This window comes from Capsicum annuum, chromosome 6, assembly GCF_002878395.1.
Source record: "Capsicum annuum cultivar UCD-10X-F1 chromosome 6, UCD10Xv1.1, whole genome shotgun sequence".
Taxonomy (NCBI): domain Eukaryota; kingdom Viridiplantae; phylum Streptophyta; class Magnoliopsida; order Solanales; family Solanaceae; genus Capsicum; species Capsicum annuum.
Genome location: NC_061116.1, coordinates 72,767,458 through 72,784,702, shown reverse-complemented (window position 1 = coordinate 72,784,702; position 17,245 = coordinate 72,767,458). Strand labels below are relative to the sequence as shown.

General features: G+C 29.2%; 1 protein-coding gene across 1 annotated transcript; it reads right to left on the bottom strand.

Annotated features, from left to right (window-relative positions):
- Window positions 1-1,609: 1,609 nt before the first annotated feature.
- LOC107852780 (transcription factor SCREAM2) lies at window positions 1,610-3,335 on the bottom strand. The gene is made up of 4 exons (XM_016697825.2): window positions 3,072-3,335; window positions 2,513-2,644; window positions 2,229-2,402; window positions 1,610-2,011 (listed from the first exon to the last, which is right to left on the bottom strand). The coding sequence occupies exons 1-4, from the start codon at window positions 3,150-3,152 to the stop codon at window positions 1,922-1,924; spliced, it is 477 nt and encodes a 158-aa protein (XP_016553311.1). The 5' UTR covers window positions 3,153-3,335; the 3' UTR covers window positions 1,610-1,921.
- Window positions 3,336-17,245: the final 13,910 nt, after the last annotated feature.

Genomic DNA, 17,245 nt, shown 5'->3' with positions numbered 1-17,245 from the left:
CTACGTATTTTTTCTATTATGGACCGAAGGGTTAACCTATAACTTTAATTAATATTGAATGTGGGTTGTTTGAGATGGAAAAATTACAGTTTTGACCTATTATGACTACTTAGATTAATTTTTTAAAATATTCAAAACTTTTAATAAATCCTCAAAAAAATTTTGAAACTCCATAAAAATAAATCAAATATGTAAACTGACTTTAAAGTACATTCTGAATATATTGGAATTGCTAAAATACTAATCTGGGACCATCCTGATCGAAGATTAACCGTGATCAAACCTAACTTTATTAAAATTCAAGAACCTAATTAATGACTTAAATTTCTTTCGAACACCTCAAAATCGGTACTCATCTCGTAAGTCTTAATTCACGTATACAAACCATGAAAAGAACTAAAATAGAGAAGACGAGAAAATTTCACAAACGACTGGGAGGGTCGTTATATTTTTATATTCAAAATTTTACATGATTTTTTGTACTTAGTAATGTTACGTGCACACAATAATTTTTTTATATACTTTTATTATTAATTAACACTTGATACACGTATAACTTTGTCCTTAATTAGTTATTAATATGTGTCTACTGTACTTAAATATTAGAATACCTTTTCTTCATATTGGAAATCTATAGAATTATATGTGTTAGGGTTTTTGAGACTTTTGTTACATAATGTACAATAATTCTGTTTTTGTACAGTATCTTGTCTCCGTTGGTTTTGTCGTATCTGTTCCATTATTGCTCTGTATCTGCTCCATTATTGCTCTTTATCTTATCTTTCCAGCTGGCATTTTATCTTCTTTATTCTAGATGTACCTCTGGAATAATATTATCTTCTCCATTGCACCTCGAACATTGGTGGTCTGGATATTTATGTCCAATTATTTTACAGTATCTTGTTAGCAATCCGTCTTTAGTTCTTAATACTTTTTTGCTATTTTCGGCACCAACCAAATATAAAAAAATAAGTAAGAAACTAACTTCTTTTTTTATAAAAATATTTTGTAGGAAAATATTTTTTATGAAAACATTTTCGTTCGTACCAAACACACCCAAAAAGATATTTCTTTTACTTAGGGTTCCATTTTCTGAATGTAAAAGATTACCTTTTGGCATTCATCACTGGTATTAGGCTAGCAAGAATGGCCCAACTGTACTTCATAAAATGTAGATTTTGCGTTTCTCAAACAAAATTGTCAGGAGAAAGTTGGTAAAATGGCCAGTTTTTGTGATGGCATTAATTATTTTGTATATCTGTTATTCACTCAGAATCTTAAATTATTGTATATAACAAATAGAAACACCAGGAAGTGTCTTAATCACATACATGCATCACACACTTCAAATTGTCTTCTAATGTACCTCAGACAAGGATATATAGCACCTACCTCAACTCATAAACATTTTAAACCAATTAAACAATTAATTTTTAAGTTTGCTCTGCTTAAATTAAGCACGCCCTTTTAAGTAATTTAATTAATTAAGGAATGAATACCCATAAGTAGAAGGCCTTTCCCACTTTCCTGGAGACTGGATTTCAATAAACTGACATAGGGGGTACGTACTACTTCGAAGAATAAACATTGTAGGCTAAAATTACCCAAATTAAGCACAGAGAAGCAAACTTTTGGATAAACTTCAAAGTATACAGAACAATTAAAGAGTAGCTTTCTTTCTTCGAAATTGTTTCCCTTACGTGAAAACAAAACCCTGGAGAGTCATTTGACTGGGCAAAATGAATGATCTTTGATCATTACTATAATATTGATGAATTAATGGCTAGCCAATAATTCCTTATCGATTAATATAACTATCATAGCTAGCTAGGAAGATGAGGTGAAAGTTAAAATTAAAGAGAAAAACGAGAGAGAGATCATTGTACGTATGATAGCTAATTAAACTGCATTGATTGATTAATTAGCCTTGCTCGTTGCTTTCACTCCAGCTCTTAATAGCTTCAAAAACTGCCTGTGTCACCACTTGGGCATTAATGATGGCTTCTTCATTCTACAAGAAATTAACGAATTTTGGTTAGCTCGATGCAAGAAATAACTGATTAATTAGTCAAAGACATGTCACATGAAAGAAGAGAACGCTCACCAAAGAAAGAAATGAAATATTTACACAGTTCTTTGTATAATACATGGACAACGTTTTTCCTTTTTTAAAGAACAGAAGAAGAAGCTAAAGGGTTATAAATTGAATAGTAATACATGATAATTACCTCTCCTCCAAATGCTTGTAATCGAAAGGTATCAGTGCAAGAAACCCTAGCTTCGAGCACGTTAAGGCCAAGGTCCTCAATAACTTCTAATATGGCAACAAGTAAGCCAGGGCAACTTCTTTCTGAATATACATTCACCAAGAAACCTTTTTCCAGGGTTTCCACTTCAATTTGCTGTAAAATAATAAATAGAGAATCACTATTGAATGTTGCCAAAAGTTATTTCTATAAATTATAATACTGATTAAGTAGAGAACCAAAGGAAAGGAGTAATATATACTTACGGGCGATGAAGTCTTGTTGTTTGAATTACTTTGAGACGTAGTGGTAGTTATATCTTGATTCAGCCTTTCCACTTTGTGTTTCAATTCTTGAATATACTTTGACGCATCTAATATGATTGAGCTTTCACTAATCTACATGCCATGATGAAAATGACAATTAGTCACATATGGAAATTGCAACAAATTAATTTAACGAAGCAAATTTACAATTGAGAGGGTAAAATTAATTAGAAAACTCTTAAGTTCGTTTGCTACTTGTATACATATTCATTCATTCGCCTATTTACTACTAGAAAAAGCATTCGAAAATGAATCATGTCTGCATAGAAGAACAAACGTCATGTCATGTATGTTTAATTCCCTTTTTAGTCTCTGTAAGGTGTGTGTGTGAGAGAGAGGGGGGCAGATGAGGAAAGTATTTCTTTCTGTAATTAGGGAAAATGAGAAGAAGAGGCCGGAGACTAGAATTTTAATTTACGTGACATATAGACAATATTGTTGTTGTATAAATAATATATGTATATGTAGAATGGATTGAAAAGAGGTAGCAGAGAATTACAGCATGAGATTTAGTGATTGATCGAAGAAGTTGCAACTTCTCATGCAGTACTGCAGCTCTTTTCTGCTCCCTCGATACCATTCTTTTCTTTCTTTCTTTCTCTTCCTTTCTTCTCTTTTCTTTTTTTACCTCTTTAATTTCTCTCTCTTCCTCATATCAGCTAGCTCTCTTTAAAGGGGGAGAAAAGGAGCTCTCATATCAATATTACCTCTTGTTTGCTTCCCAACTCATCACCATTTTATTTCTTATTAGCATACATTATTATCAACAACTAGAAAGATGCCCTTTGGATAAGAAACATATATAACTAAATAATTCCCCCTCCTTCACGACAAAAATAAAAATTAACGTACAGTTTAAAAAATTAACATCAAAGGGTATAAAATGCATAATTCTGTGGATAAGGCCAGTTACCAAGTATTATTTATCATAATAATATACTAAATAGTGGGATATTTCGTTGTCCATGTTTACTTCACCTTCTTTAATTGGGCACATCCTTTAAAAAGCAAACAAATCTTAATTTTACTGTATCAATTTTAATTGTTATGAATCATTTAAATATTAAAATGTGAATAATACTTAATTATAAAAGGTAAATAGGTATTAATAAGTTATCTCTTGTTAGATGTTAAATAATAAATAATTTTCTGATTTTTCAAATTGTAAAGTAAATGATTAACATCTACTTTTATTTAATGGACTAAGGGAGTAGTATATACTCCATCCGTTTCAAAAAAGAATGATCTAATTTGACTTGGCACGAAGTTTAAAAAAATAAAAAAGACTTTTGAATATTGTGATTTTAAATTAAAAATATGTCAAATGTACTAAAATGTCCTTCAATCTTATGATCTTAAACATATCATATGAAAAATTAAAATTAAAAAGTTGTTAAAAAAAAAATCATTCTTTTTAAAATGGACTAAAAAGAAAAATATATCATTCCTTTTTAAACGAGGAAGTGTATGATTGCAAAAGTAACTGAATATTGTTACTTGGATATTTATCACTACTATAGTTGATGTGCAATAATCAATTCAATGCACTATTATTTTCTTCAGTCCAAATAAATTAATGTTGGGTGATTGATTTTCTCTCCCCAATTTTGCCTTAATAATCAACCTCATCCCTCCCCTCCTTTCCAATTTTGAGCAATAGTCATGCTTTTTCTTTATCCTAATTGAATTTTTAAAATGTTTATTATGTTAGGATTTTTTCTGATTTTCTACTTTATTTGAATGCTATCATAATTGTGTTGTACTTCGGAAAGAATTTCTTTGTGGAAAATGTTTTCTTGTTGGAAAAGATTTCTTTTCTATTAGATTTCTATTGGGTTTGTTCTTTCTTAGAGAAAAGGTTTTGTAACTCTAGGAGATCTCTCTTCTCAAGTCATAACACAATAGCATCTACAATGTAATCGTTTACGAGTCTTGTTTAGGAAGAGATTTTCTCCTAATAGTTTTTTTATACTTTTTTATATTAGTTTTCAATATGTAGATTGCTTGACCAAATTTTATCAATACTATGTTTTTAGTATGTTCTTCTGTATCGTCTGATTTATTGCCTCTATGGTTTGCAAATTTTAAGCTTCCAGATGAAGCCTTCTTGATTTCGATCCCAACATATTGTACTTTTTCACCATTAATTTTTCTCTTTTTTTTAATTTCTTTAAAATCATCATATTTTTATTTTTTTAAATTCATGTAGAAACTTTTCATAAAAAAAAATAAGCATTATCTTCTGGGCAGAAAAGGTGAGAAATATTAATTAAGTATATAAGCTAATGATGTTTTATAATGAAGTAAATTAACATAATAAAAAAATAATAATATTAATCAAAACTTTAATATTTATTTTTATATATGTGAAAATAATAGATAATAATAACTTTATAAATATATTTCAATGTAAGAAATATAAAATAATTAATAAAAATAAGGCCAAAATTTAAAAGATTATATTTATTTAAATTTTAAATTGTAATTTCTGTAATACTCCATTAATGAAAATCACAACTTATTTATTTATGTGGGCAACAGATATTAGTCTGTTTCTTATTACGTGACATTCATACTAAAAATAGTTATTTTAATTTATTTATCTAAATTCATGAAATCAAAAGAATTGTATTATATTTTTTCTCTACCCTTAGTATTAGATAATTACATAAAATAGTAGTATAGTCAAACTTAAAATTTCAAAGTATCATTAATAAAGTTATTTCAGTAAAATGCACCTCTAATTGAAATTTTTTTAAGGGTTGCGTAATGTCGACAAAAGTCAAGTAATATGAAATGGATGTAATAAGAGAGTGATGAAACATAAAAGTATATGTACATGCATATATACACACTTAGAGTTCGTTTGGTTGGGAATACGTTATCTCAAAATTAATTATTCTGAATAAGTTATACCAACATGATATGGGATAACTTATTCTATCATTGTGGTATAAATAATGAGATAAATAATTGTGGGCAAAAAGACATCACGTAGTTTTTTTAAAAAGTAATGGACAATAATGGCCCACGTTTCTCATTTTGGACAAAAGTAACACTTTGACTGTTTTTAATATCATTTATTAGCCCTTTGTTTTAATAAGCCACACGCGCCCTCTATTTTAATAAACTACACGCTAAAGAATAAAAAAAATCACACGCGCCCTTTGCAGTTGCTCTTTTCCCGAAAAAATAAAAAAAAATGGTATCTACAGTTCACGCTGGCAGTTGTCTTTTTCCCGAAAAAAGAGTAATAACTGATACCTACAGTCCCCTTACCTTTTTCGATTGTTTTTTACGATTAGATTTTCTGAAGTTTGTTGTGCCGAAAATGAAGAAAAAAGTTAATACTGATACAAAATTAGTTGGTAAAGGTATAAGATATGATCCTAATTTCGTTGCTCCAGATAATGATTTTGAAGATTTAACAAATCCTGAAGTTTGATTGAAGGATTTGAAGAATGTTCATGCTAGTCCTAGTCGAATTACTAGGTCTCGAGGTAAATTAGTAGTTGATCCATCAATGGCGAAACAAAAAAAAACAACTAAAAAAAAGGCACATATAGATCTGAGTGATGATACAAATCTTGTTGTCATTCGTAAAAATAAATAGTGATTCAAAAAATGATGAAGATGATGGTAAGTCATCTAAAGGAAAGGAGAAGATAATTGTGACTGATGAAAGAGATGCTCTTGTTCCTCCGAAAAAAAGGAATCGATCAAATGACGGAGAAGATAATGCTCAATCATCCAAAAAGAAAAGTAAAAAATTTTCTTGGAAGAGAAAAATACCCAAATTAACTGATTTTGAGGTACATTATTTGTGCTTTTGTATGTATTAATTATGTCCGATAGATGTTTACTTGTTGTGTAGAATTTGTGCATGTTTGAAATACATGTGTTATTGAAGTATATAATATGTGTCAGTGTTGTATATGAAATATAGTGGGTAGTGATTTTTGTGAAATTTATTGTACATTGACTGTATAACTATTTGTGTATCAGAATTGAATAAGAACTGTGTATAGTTTGAATATTTATATTGTGACTTTGTAAAATTAACAAGGTTGTTGTAATATGAGTAAAATTAGTGTACATTGAATGCATAACTATTTGAGAATTAGGATTATATAGGAACTGTGTATAGTTTGAATATTTATACTGTATGACTAAAATTAGTATGCATTGACTGTATAGATATTTCTGCATCAGAATTGTATAAGAACTGTGTATAGTTTGAATATTTATACTGTATGCGTACAATTATTGTACATTGACAGTACAGCTATTTATGTATCAATATTGTATAAGAATTGTGTATAGTTTGAATATTTATATTGTAACTGTGTAAAATTAGCAACACTACTTTAATGATTACTGTATTAGTAAAATTAGTGTACATTTACTATATAACTATATGTGTATCAGGATTGTATAAGAACTGTGTATAGCTTGAATATTTATACTGTATGCATATACTTATTGTATATTGCCTGTACAACTATTTGTGTATCAGGATTGTATAAGAATTGTGTATAGTTTGACTATTTATACTGTAACGGTGTATAATTAGCAATACTGTATGAGTAATATATGTAGCTCTTTGAAATATTTATACCTTAAAGCACACTTATGTATTGCAGGTTTGGGATTTGTTTCTTGGTCCATCTGATCATTACAAGTGTCAACTTAGTGTGCACACAAACTGTACTATTGTGACTGTGTTGAAATCTAAGTTGGACAAGAAGCAACTTGATTTGTTTAATAATAGTTGCTTTGGGTATTTCTTATTTTTACCAAATGTTTTTCCTTAAAATCAACTTATCCATGGAATATTGCTTGGAAAACTTGTTTGTGAGAAAGATGATGAAATATGGATTAAAGTGAATAACACTAGGTTACGTTTCGGCTTACAAGAGTTTGTTATAATTAGCGGCTTAAAATTTACCAAAAATTACAATAATGAGTTTGCTGTTAGTGAAGAAAGTAAGCTCATGTAGTTGTATTTTTCAGGAAAGTCCAAGGTCACAAAGCTTGATTTAGAAGAGTGTTTTATGGAAAAAAAAATGGCGATGTGATGAAGATGCTTTACAAATTTCTGTTTTTTTCTTCATTTATTCCTTTATTTTTTCTGTCATGTATAGTTATGTTATAACTAAGAATGATTTCTTATTGGTTGAATCTGGGAACTATGAAATATTTTCTTGGGAAAAATTATATTTTCGTCTGATGTTGAAGTCAATGAAGTCTAAGGTTTATCAGTGAAAAACTATGTATCGTTGTGCTGATTTTCCTCTTGTATTTCAATGTTGATTTTATGAGTGTTGTCCTTATGTCGATGGTTATCTTGCTGACCGAGTGAGCGATGGTGTACCACGTATACTGAATTGATTTTATAAAGTATAGACCAACATACAAGGAGGTCAAGTCTGCATTTTTGTATATTAGGCAAGAGTTGTTATATCGTTGTTTTAAATTGTAATTTATATATACTTTGTTAAATTGTAACGAATGTCGAGTGTTGTTTTTTATGTGTAGGTTGTGTTGCGTAACATTACGCTGATAGTTCTTGAAAAAATAATCCTTCAATTACTTGATTTCAAACCTGTGGATGCGGTTGTACACTCTATTGATTTACCTAGCACCAGTAAACAAGAATGTAGTCATTCAATCAGATAATGAATTGACACTTTTGCGAAGTGATGTTAAAATGGTATGTCGAAGGTTTTTATTAATATTTGTATGTTTTTGTTAATTGATGTGTTGACTTTTTCCTTTTATGTTTAGTTAACGGAAAAGGTTTCCTCGACGGAGAAGTTTATGAAATCCTCATTTGAATTGAATTTTCGAGCTCTAGATATAAAGAATAAGCCTAAGGTATCCTTTTTCCTGAATTTCTCCTATTTTTTTAACCAATCTTATATACACTATTGTACTTATTTTATAAAGTTTTTTTAAAGGTTGATTTATCAATTGGTGATAACGATGGTGACAATTCAAATGAAAAAAATGATGACACACCTAATGTTAGTGGTACAAGTGATGATTAAGTTAATGATCCACCTAATATAGGATAAGAAAATGATGTTGTACCGGAAGTGGATCATATAAGTGATAATTTGATAGATGATATAGGGAAAGCAACAGATTTTGTAGGTGGTGACGTAATTGGGCATTTGGTGGATGTCGATGGAGAGAAAGTTAATTTTGTAGGTGATTGTGTAGGTGGTCATGTCGATTTTGATTCTGCGGTTAAAACTTTAAAAGATGTTGCTTGGAAGAATTTTTCAGATTTTGATTTTTTGAAGTTCATACAAAGCTCAGGTGAAAATAAGGATATAGGGGAGGGTAGAAATAGTCAGGTTGATAGTGATTGATCTAATTTTACTGATTCTGAAGTATCTAAATTTACTCAACTTTTTCATGATCAAAAGACACAAAAAGAAAGTAAGGTGGCAGTGGTTAGCCAGAATGAGCTTGACTGGTCAGAAATTCCAGATGCTGAAATATCTAAGTTCACTCAACCCGATAAAAGTGTTGCAACAATTGATGCGACTGATTTAATATGTGATAATGTTAGAAAAGTTGATGCAACTACAAGTGATAATGTTAAAGGGATTGAGGAAAACTTGGTGGTTGTGCCTGTTATGTTGGATAAAACACCTGCTATTCCTCGCCGATTACGTAAGCCAGCGGCAGTATGTGAATCTCCATTTTTGTCAAAATTTGATTCTGATTGTGGCAAAGTTGAAGGCCAATCATCTAAGTGTGTAGCGAATGCTCAGTCAAGAAAACATGTCTTGTCTATAAAGCATCCTTTTGTGAAGAGTCTTACGGAGCGAATTGATGATTTGAAAGTGACGTTAAAGTTTAACAAGTTTGTTGCAAGATCGTTGCGTGTTAAATAGATGTAAGTTTTTGTTTGTAATTTCTTTTTGTGTTACTTTATTTTATCATATATTACAATTTTTGTAATATTTTTTTCCAGGCCTGTTTATTTCGATTCTGTTAATGCTCTCCGAAAATATTTTGACTATGGAGTTGATATTGTTAAAATGAAAGAGTGGTTCTTCACATTGGCATGTCCAGAAGTACCGTTAATCGATTCAATAAATAATGAATTTGTTAGTTAAGTAGGTTATATATCTTTTGTTTCTGTACATGATAGTGATAATCTAATTGAAATACTGAAATTTTGTATATGATGAATGTTATATAAGTTCTATGCTTTATTTATGCAGTACTTTATGTGCAGTTTATATGCAACACTTAATATGCAATATATATATAAAGGTCCTATGCAGTGTTTACACAGTATGTACATAATTTAAATGCACTAGTTGCTATTCAGTATATATATGTACAGGTCCTAAACAGTAGATACACAGTTTGTATGCAGTAGTTGATCTGATGCATGTTATATAAGTAGCTTGTATTTATATGATTTAAATTAGTGTTCTGTATTCATTTTTAGCATTTTAACGTGGTTTTGTTGTTCGTATTTTCAGCATATTGATGTTATCTTTTACTATTTGCGAAAGAAGTCAAGATACGGGCCTGTTTGAGATTCAGTTAAATTTACAACCACCGATTGTTGGTTTAACTGCTTGATTCAGACTTTGTATAAGCGTTTTGTGGAGAATAATAGAGATGTAACACTTATCACTTAAGTACATGCTTGGATTTTTATGAGATGCAACATCCTGTGAAATAGTGTTGATAATGTTCTTTTCCCAATTAATCTTGTTGAGGAGTTCCACTGGATTTTGGTGAGCTGTCTTTTAAAGATCAATGCATATATGTGTATGATTTAATGCATGGTGCAAGACATGCCGTTTGTATTCAGAAATCAGTTGCAGCATATTCAAAATTAATTTCACACTTTCTTTCTTGTATTGGATTTTGGGAAAGTAGGAGCGATGGACTTCCAGTGGCTAATTCTTTTGATATTTGTATTGTTGATGGAATGCCAACGCAAGCTAACGCGTAATATATTGAATGTACATTCAATTGCTCATTTTTACATACTTTTTTGTCAATTATACTAATGATGTATTATGTTTGCAGGGACTATGGTGTATTTATTGCTGCCTTTGCTGAGTATTTGCTTGATGGTCTTGAAATTTCTAATCATCTAGATGATATTGATGTTATTCGTACTCGGTATGGTGTGTTGTTGTGGGATTATGGAAAGAAGAAACAAGGCCAATGTGCAGTTAGTGAAGATGAATCTACTGGTCAATTATTGAAGAAAAAGGATGGTGTGCAATAAATTTAGTTAGAAATGTCTTTGAAGTATTGATGTTAGATATGTTTTAGTGTTGAAATGCTTAGGGTTATTTTTGTTTGGTGTTGATACACTCGGAGATTCTTGTTATGAAATATTATGCCGAATACTATATGTTTTGGTAATTGATACAATTCTGTACAATTGTGCTGAAATATTAGTTTACGTTGATCAAAATTGATATTTAGTATATATGCAACATTTATTCAGTTCCTACATAGCTTAATATCCAATATGTATACAGGTGCTATACAGAAATTACACAGTTCATATGCAGTGTATATACAGGTCGTATATAGTTGTTACATAGTATGTACACAGGTTATATGCAGCTTATATGCAATATTTATGAAAATTTATACCAACAAAATATAAAACTTACACATTATTGACACAGGTCATATAAAGTAGTTATATAGTTTAATATATAATATATACGCAGGTGCTATACAGAAATTACACAGTTCATATGCAGTACTTTATATGCAGTATATATACAGATCCTATATAATAGTTACACAGTCTGTACACAGGTCATATGCAGTATTTATGCAAATTTAAAATCAACATTCCAATAAAATATAAAACTTACACATTGTTAACGCAGGTCATATAAAGTAGTTTTATAATCTAATATATATATATATATATATATATATATATATGCAAATGCTATATAGAAATTACATAGTTCATATGCGGTACTTTATATGCAGTATATATACAGGTCCTATATAGTAGTTACACAGCCTGTACATAGGTCATATGCAATTCATATACAGGTCCTATACAATAGTTACAATATTATATGAAGTATTTATGTAAATTTATACCAATATTCAGTATATATGCAATATTTATTCAGTTCCTATACAGTTGTTACATAGTTTAAGCACACTATTTCTACAATTTTATACATTTATCCCAACTAGATATAGAACTTTAATATTGTTGTAATAAAGTATTTATATAGTTTATAAAAGTAGTTATATTCAAAATATAGAGGTGCTATGTATTTGCTAATTAATTCAAAAGACAAGTACTAGTACTTATATATATTCAAACTGTATATAGGTATTATACATGATTAACACAGATGATATGCAGATTTATTAAGCATTGTAGCAGAAAATTACACCCCCTCCCCCAGCTCAGATGAGTTGATTAGTGCACCTCACCAAAAAATGTGGCTAAATGAAATACCATAATGCACAGATTTCTGTAAGAGTAGAATGCATTTGAAGTAAAATAATATTGTTGCTATTACATTGCTATGAATAGAATAGCATTTTTTTCAAGGAAAATAATGGAGATAAAAGTGCTCTTGCAGCAGCATCCTATTAGATTCTTGTTGGAGCATTTCCACATGTTCTTCGATTGTGTCTTATTTTTCCACGGCGTCCAAATGAAATTTGTTGCTTAAAGTAGTCCACAATGCCCTTTCCTCAATTGTTCTTTTTTGGTCTTCCTAGTTTTGATTTCCAGATTGGTGGCAGTACTATATCAGCTGATATCTCTGCTGGGATGTGTCAAGCTATTTCATCAGGAAGTGGTATAACTGAAAGTTCATATGCTTTCAAAAAATTTTCTCTTATGTAATATGGAGCACAATAGGTTTGTAAGTCCATATGCGTGTAAGTTAGGACCGCCATAACATGTGGACAAGGTATACCATCTACTTGAAATTGTAGGAAGAAATATTTTTTCACACATGCAAATAATGTTTCATTTTCCAGTTTCCTCAATGACTACATAAGAATAATGAGTAGAACCCATCACCTGCAATGTATAAATATATTAGTATATAGTGTACACATTACAATATGTAAGTGTCTGTGAAGTAGAAATAAGAAGTAATACCTTCATTTTATTTGATAGAATGAGATTTTATCTCATTATTATATTGTATTTATTTTCCAGTTCTGTAAATGTTGCTTCTGAATGTTGTCTATGCTTATTATTTCATCTCATGACCAGATCCATCATAAATTATAGGAATTTTTTAATTAGCAGGTCTCTTGCATCTCTATTTGTTGAATTTACGAATTCTGCTATGTTTGAAGTCATGAACATCGACCTGTTGACATAGGCATGAGCTATAAGCCATTTTTCATAGCCTATATCAAACAAATACTCCTTCACCCTATTGTTTATGTCTTCCATAAGCTGATCAAAGTCTGCCTTTATGTATGTTCTGGTCATTGTAAAGAAGATCCCCTTTGATTTTGATTCTTCTTAAATCTACCCTTGATGTTGTTCCATAGATGGTAGATGCATATACAGTGAGCCACATTTGGATATACAAGTACAGCAGCTTTTAATATGTTGTCATGCCTATCAGATACTATGCACATGCCTTCTCTTTTACCAAAAGCAGTGTTAAACATGCGGAAAAACCATTCCCATAAAGCATCATTTTCAGAATCAACAACAACATATGCTAGTGGCAAAATATGTCCTGATTAAAAAAGTGGAAAAGTGTCAATCAGTGCATGCCAGCATATACATAATTTTGTCTAAAAAAAATTCATAAAACTCACCTGCTGCATCCAGCACACTAGCAGACAACATTGTTCCCTTGTATACAGACAACAATATGTAGTCTGTATCCAGCACACTAGCAGAAAATATTATACCTTGATGATGATGATCTTTTCACCTTAAATTGGAATCTCTCACGGATTGAATAATGTTTCATCACACTTGATATTGTATTTTTATCCCAGTACAGTTTCCCTTCTTCAACATCTCTATAAAGTAGATCCTTAATTATCGATTCGATCTGTTCTTCCATTTCTTCATCTTCAATTGTATAATCAGAAATAGGTATCAAATGAACTTGAATAGAAGTCAGAGATGTTTTGATCAAATTTCCGATTGAGGATTCTCCATTTTTAAATGTGTTTTGTAGTGTTATACACAATGAAAATTCATTTATATCCAAAATTTTTTCTTCATCTCCATATAAAGTCTAATACTCATATCATTGTAAATAATCATAGATTCACTCATTAAAATATATTTTATTATCATTAAACCAGAATTTCGCTCTAGACTCAACAAAATATTCGTACCTGCAATCCAAATTTAAAAGTACTCCATTGATTGTAAACTTTTCAAAGTGTACATCACTTAACCACTCTCCTCCGTATTGTAGCATAATTGAAACTAAAATCGAACTTGAAATCATAATTTCGTATCAACTGAAGCTAATTGTGAATGAAAAAAAAAATTAAAGCTAATTGACGGAGGATATTGTATATTTATATACAATTTAAGAAGGTATTTTAAGGTAATATGGTGTATTTGAAAGAGGATTTGTGAGATTTTAATGGAAAAGAATCCTAAGGTAAAATTGGGGAAGGAAAGTGTGAGTTTCAATTGAAAAGAAAAATATATTATGCTATTTTTGCGGCTTCTTACCAGTGATTAGAAGATGGCTAAAATATGATATTATTTTAACGGCTATTAAGTGGGAATTAAAAATACGGACTATTTTTGTGGAATAAGTTTTAGGAGAAGGGCTATTTTCGTCCTTCTCCCATAATTGTGAGACTAAGTAATACCTAAAATAATCCCGAATTTTATCTCTGAATTATTACCTCACACCAAACAACTCCTTAAAAAATATAATATTAAAATAATGTTCAAATAACATTAAATTTTATAACAAATTTATAAAAAGTATTATTTTGCTTATAATGTTAACGAACTTAAATAAAATACATAAGTATATTAGGTAAAAAGACTATATATTATATATAATATAAATAAATAGTACATAAATATATGATTAAAATTACAAGAGCAAAATGAAGATTGCAAAGAATAAAGGAAAGAATATGATAATTGTTTAAAGTTGGAGAAGAAAGCTAATTTTTAAAGCAAAATTGAATGATGACAACGATTTTCACCTATTAATGTTCAACTTTTGATAAATTACCTAAATTAAAAATAATTAATGTTTTACAAAATCAAAAAGAGATTTATTCTTTTTTCTTAAATATGCTCTTGATACATTCCTAATCAATCTACAAATTTAATACGTAATAATTATGTCAACCTACAAAGCAAATCATAATTAAAGTTATTTTCGTCAAAACCTTTCTTAATTTTTAGAAATAAGCAAATTCTTAATTCATGTGCCCAAAATTAAAATATTAATTATTTTGAACGGAAGGGAAGGGAGTAGTAATTAGGATGCCTTGTTACACTATTTAAAATAAAAGATATTTTTCTTCGCTAATCGTGAGAAATTTATATTATAAAAGCACGATTTTTTTCATTCCATTCCTACCTAATCAACTCAAAAAATTTATATTTTTCATTGAAATACTGAAAGCTTCCTATTTTTTTTTTTATGTACAAATATTATTATTATTTTTTATTGACTAAATCAAAATATCTGAAGGAATAAATATTGAACATTTTCAGCAACAAATTTCAATGGTAAAATAATGTAACTTTTTATCAGTGCTATGAATTGACGCTCTTCCTGGAGGGGAACTATATTTATACTTTTTTTATACATTATTACATATGGTGCCTGTGTTTCTGTATTCTTCTCCGCTTTAATACCACAATAATCAGGTTTGGGACTCCTGACATATGCGTGTATATATATACTAATTTAATCGTATGTGTCTCGCACGTGTAATATTTAATTACTAAAAATTAAATAATTTTATCTATTGCAAAGATTTTTAATAAGTTATAAATAGTTCAAATCACTTTTCAAAGATTCTTTACATTTTAATATAATAATATAAACATATATTTTAATGTAAACATATATGTATTTTACCACCAGAACTTTTAAGTGGTTGATAAATCATCACTTTGCGTTTGTCATACAATACTTCTTTCCTTTGCTGTCAGTGGCTAAGAGAGACTCATCAATTTGCACCATATTTATGGTATGATTATTTTTTTCTATATTTAAAATCTTTCATTTTTTTAAAGTCAGATTTTTGTAAAATCATTGATTACATTCTTATTATATACTTAAAACTTTTAAAAAAATTAATATTTCTTAATTTTTTTCTTATTTTAAATATTTTTATATTTATTTCTAGATTTTTTTCTTCTTAAAATCAAATTTAGTAGATTTAGAATTCTTAAACAAATGAGAAAAGTATAGCTGTCGTTAATTCTAGTGACTTCTAATAAGCAAAGGTTTTATCATAAATATATTTAGTTAATCTTTACTCTTAAATATTATGAAAAACATGTAAAAAAATGTTTTTTCTAAAGTCGGGACGGACCTATGTTGTATTTTGGGGTGCTCCGTCACCCACTAAACTCGATACGAAATAGGTATAGTTACATAAAAATATATGAAAATAGGTATAAAACATATAAAAGCACCCACTATAACAAAAAATTGAGTGGGTGCATTGAAATTTGGGTTGATCTTAAGGTCCTTCATTGGGGGTTCGAACCTCATTGAGGTGATTTTCTTTTTTAAATACCCACTATCCCTAAATTCAGGGACCGCCATTAGACATGGCGTGTTGAGACCAATGACGGAGCCAGAATTCTCACTAAGGAACACATAAAGAAACCAACCTCATTGAGGTGATTTTGTTTTTTTGTTTTTTTAAGCACCCATTATCTCTAGATCCTGAGTCCGTCACTATCTAAAGCAAAAACTTTTAATAAAGAATGAACAATTCAAACAACATTTTAAAGATCAGGTACACTTATATATATATATATATATATATATATTATATTTCTGCTATTTCTCAAGTTTTTCTTAAACTCAGAGATAATTAAAAAGCGGATCTCATTAAAGAAAAGAATGATTTTGGAAAAATTAATTAATAGTAATTTTTAGACTTTAAAGAATTCATTCATTTTGTATCATAAAAAAAATGTTAATATTAAATTTATTTATTTTGGATCTAGGGGATATAGTGTTTTAGGCATCAATATAGAAACCTTTTTTCTTGGTAATATCATTCATTAATATTCTCCCGTTTGGACCATGTCGAAGAATATCATGTCATTACATGTAACTTTTTATATCAAGTATGAATCAGTAACCTACAAAAGATGATAAGTAACCTCTTACCGCTAGTAAAATTTTGTTGATGGTATAAAATACGTTAATGCTACCACCATGTATAATTTAAATATATTAAAAAAGTAGTTCAAAATGCTAGCTATATATTATTAGCAACCTAAAGGTCAAGTAAGAAATTACCACGCAAGACTGTTTTTCCAACTAGATTTTAGTGTGCGCGCCAAAACTCAAAATTAGTAAATCGGTGAAAATAATATACTCCCTCGGTTTCAAACAAATTGAGCTACTTTTCTTTTAAATCTGTTTTAAAAAAGAATATTTTTTTTTTTGTCAAATTTTATTTTCAATCTTTCACACC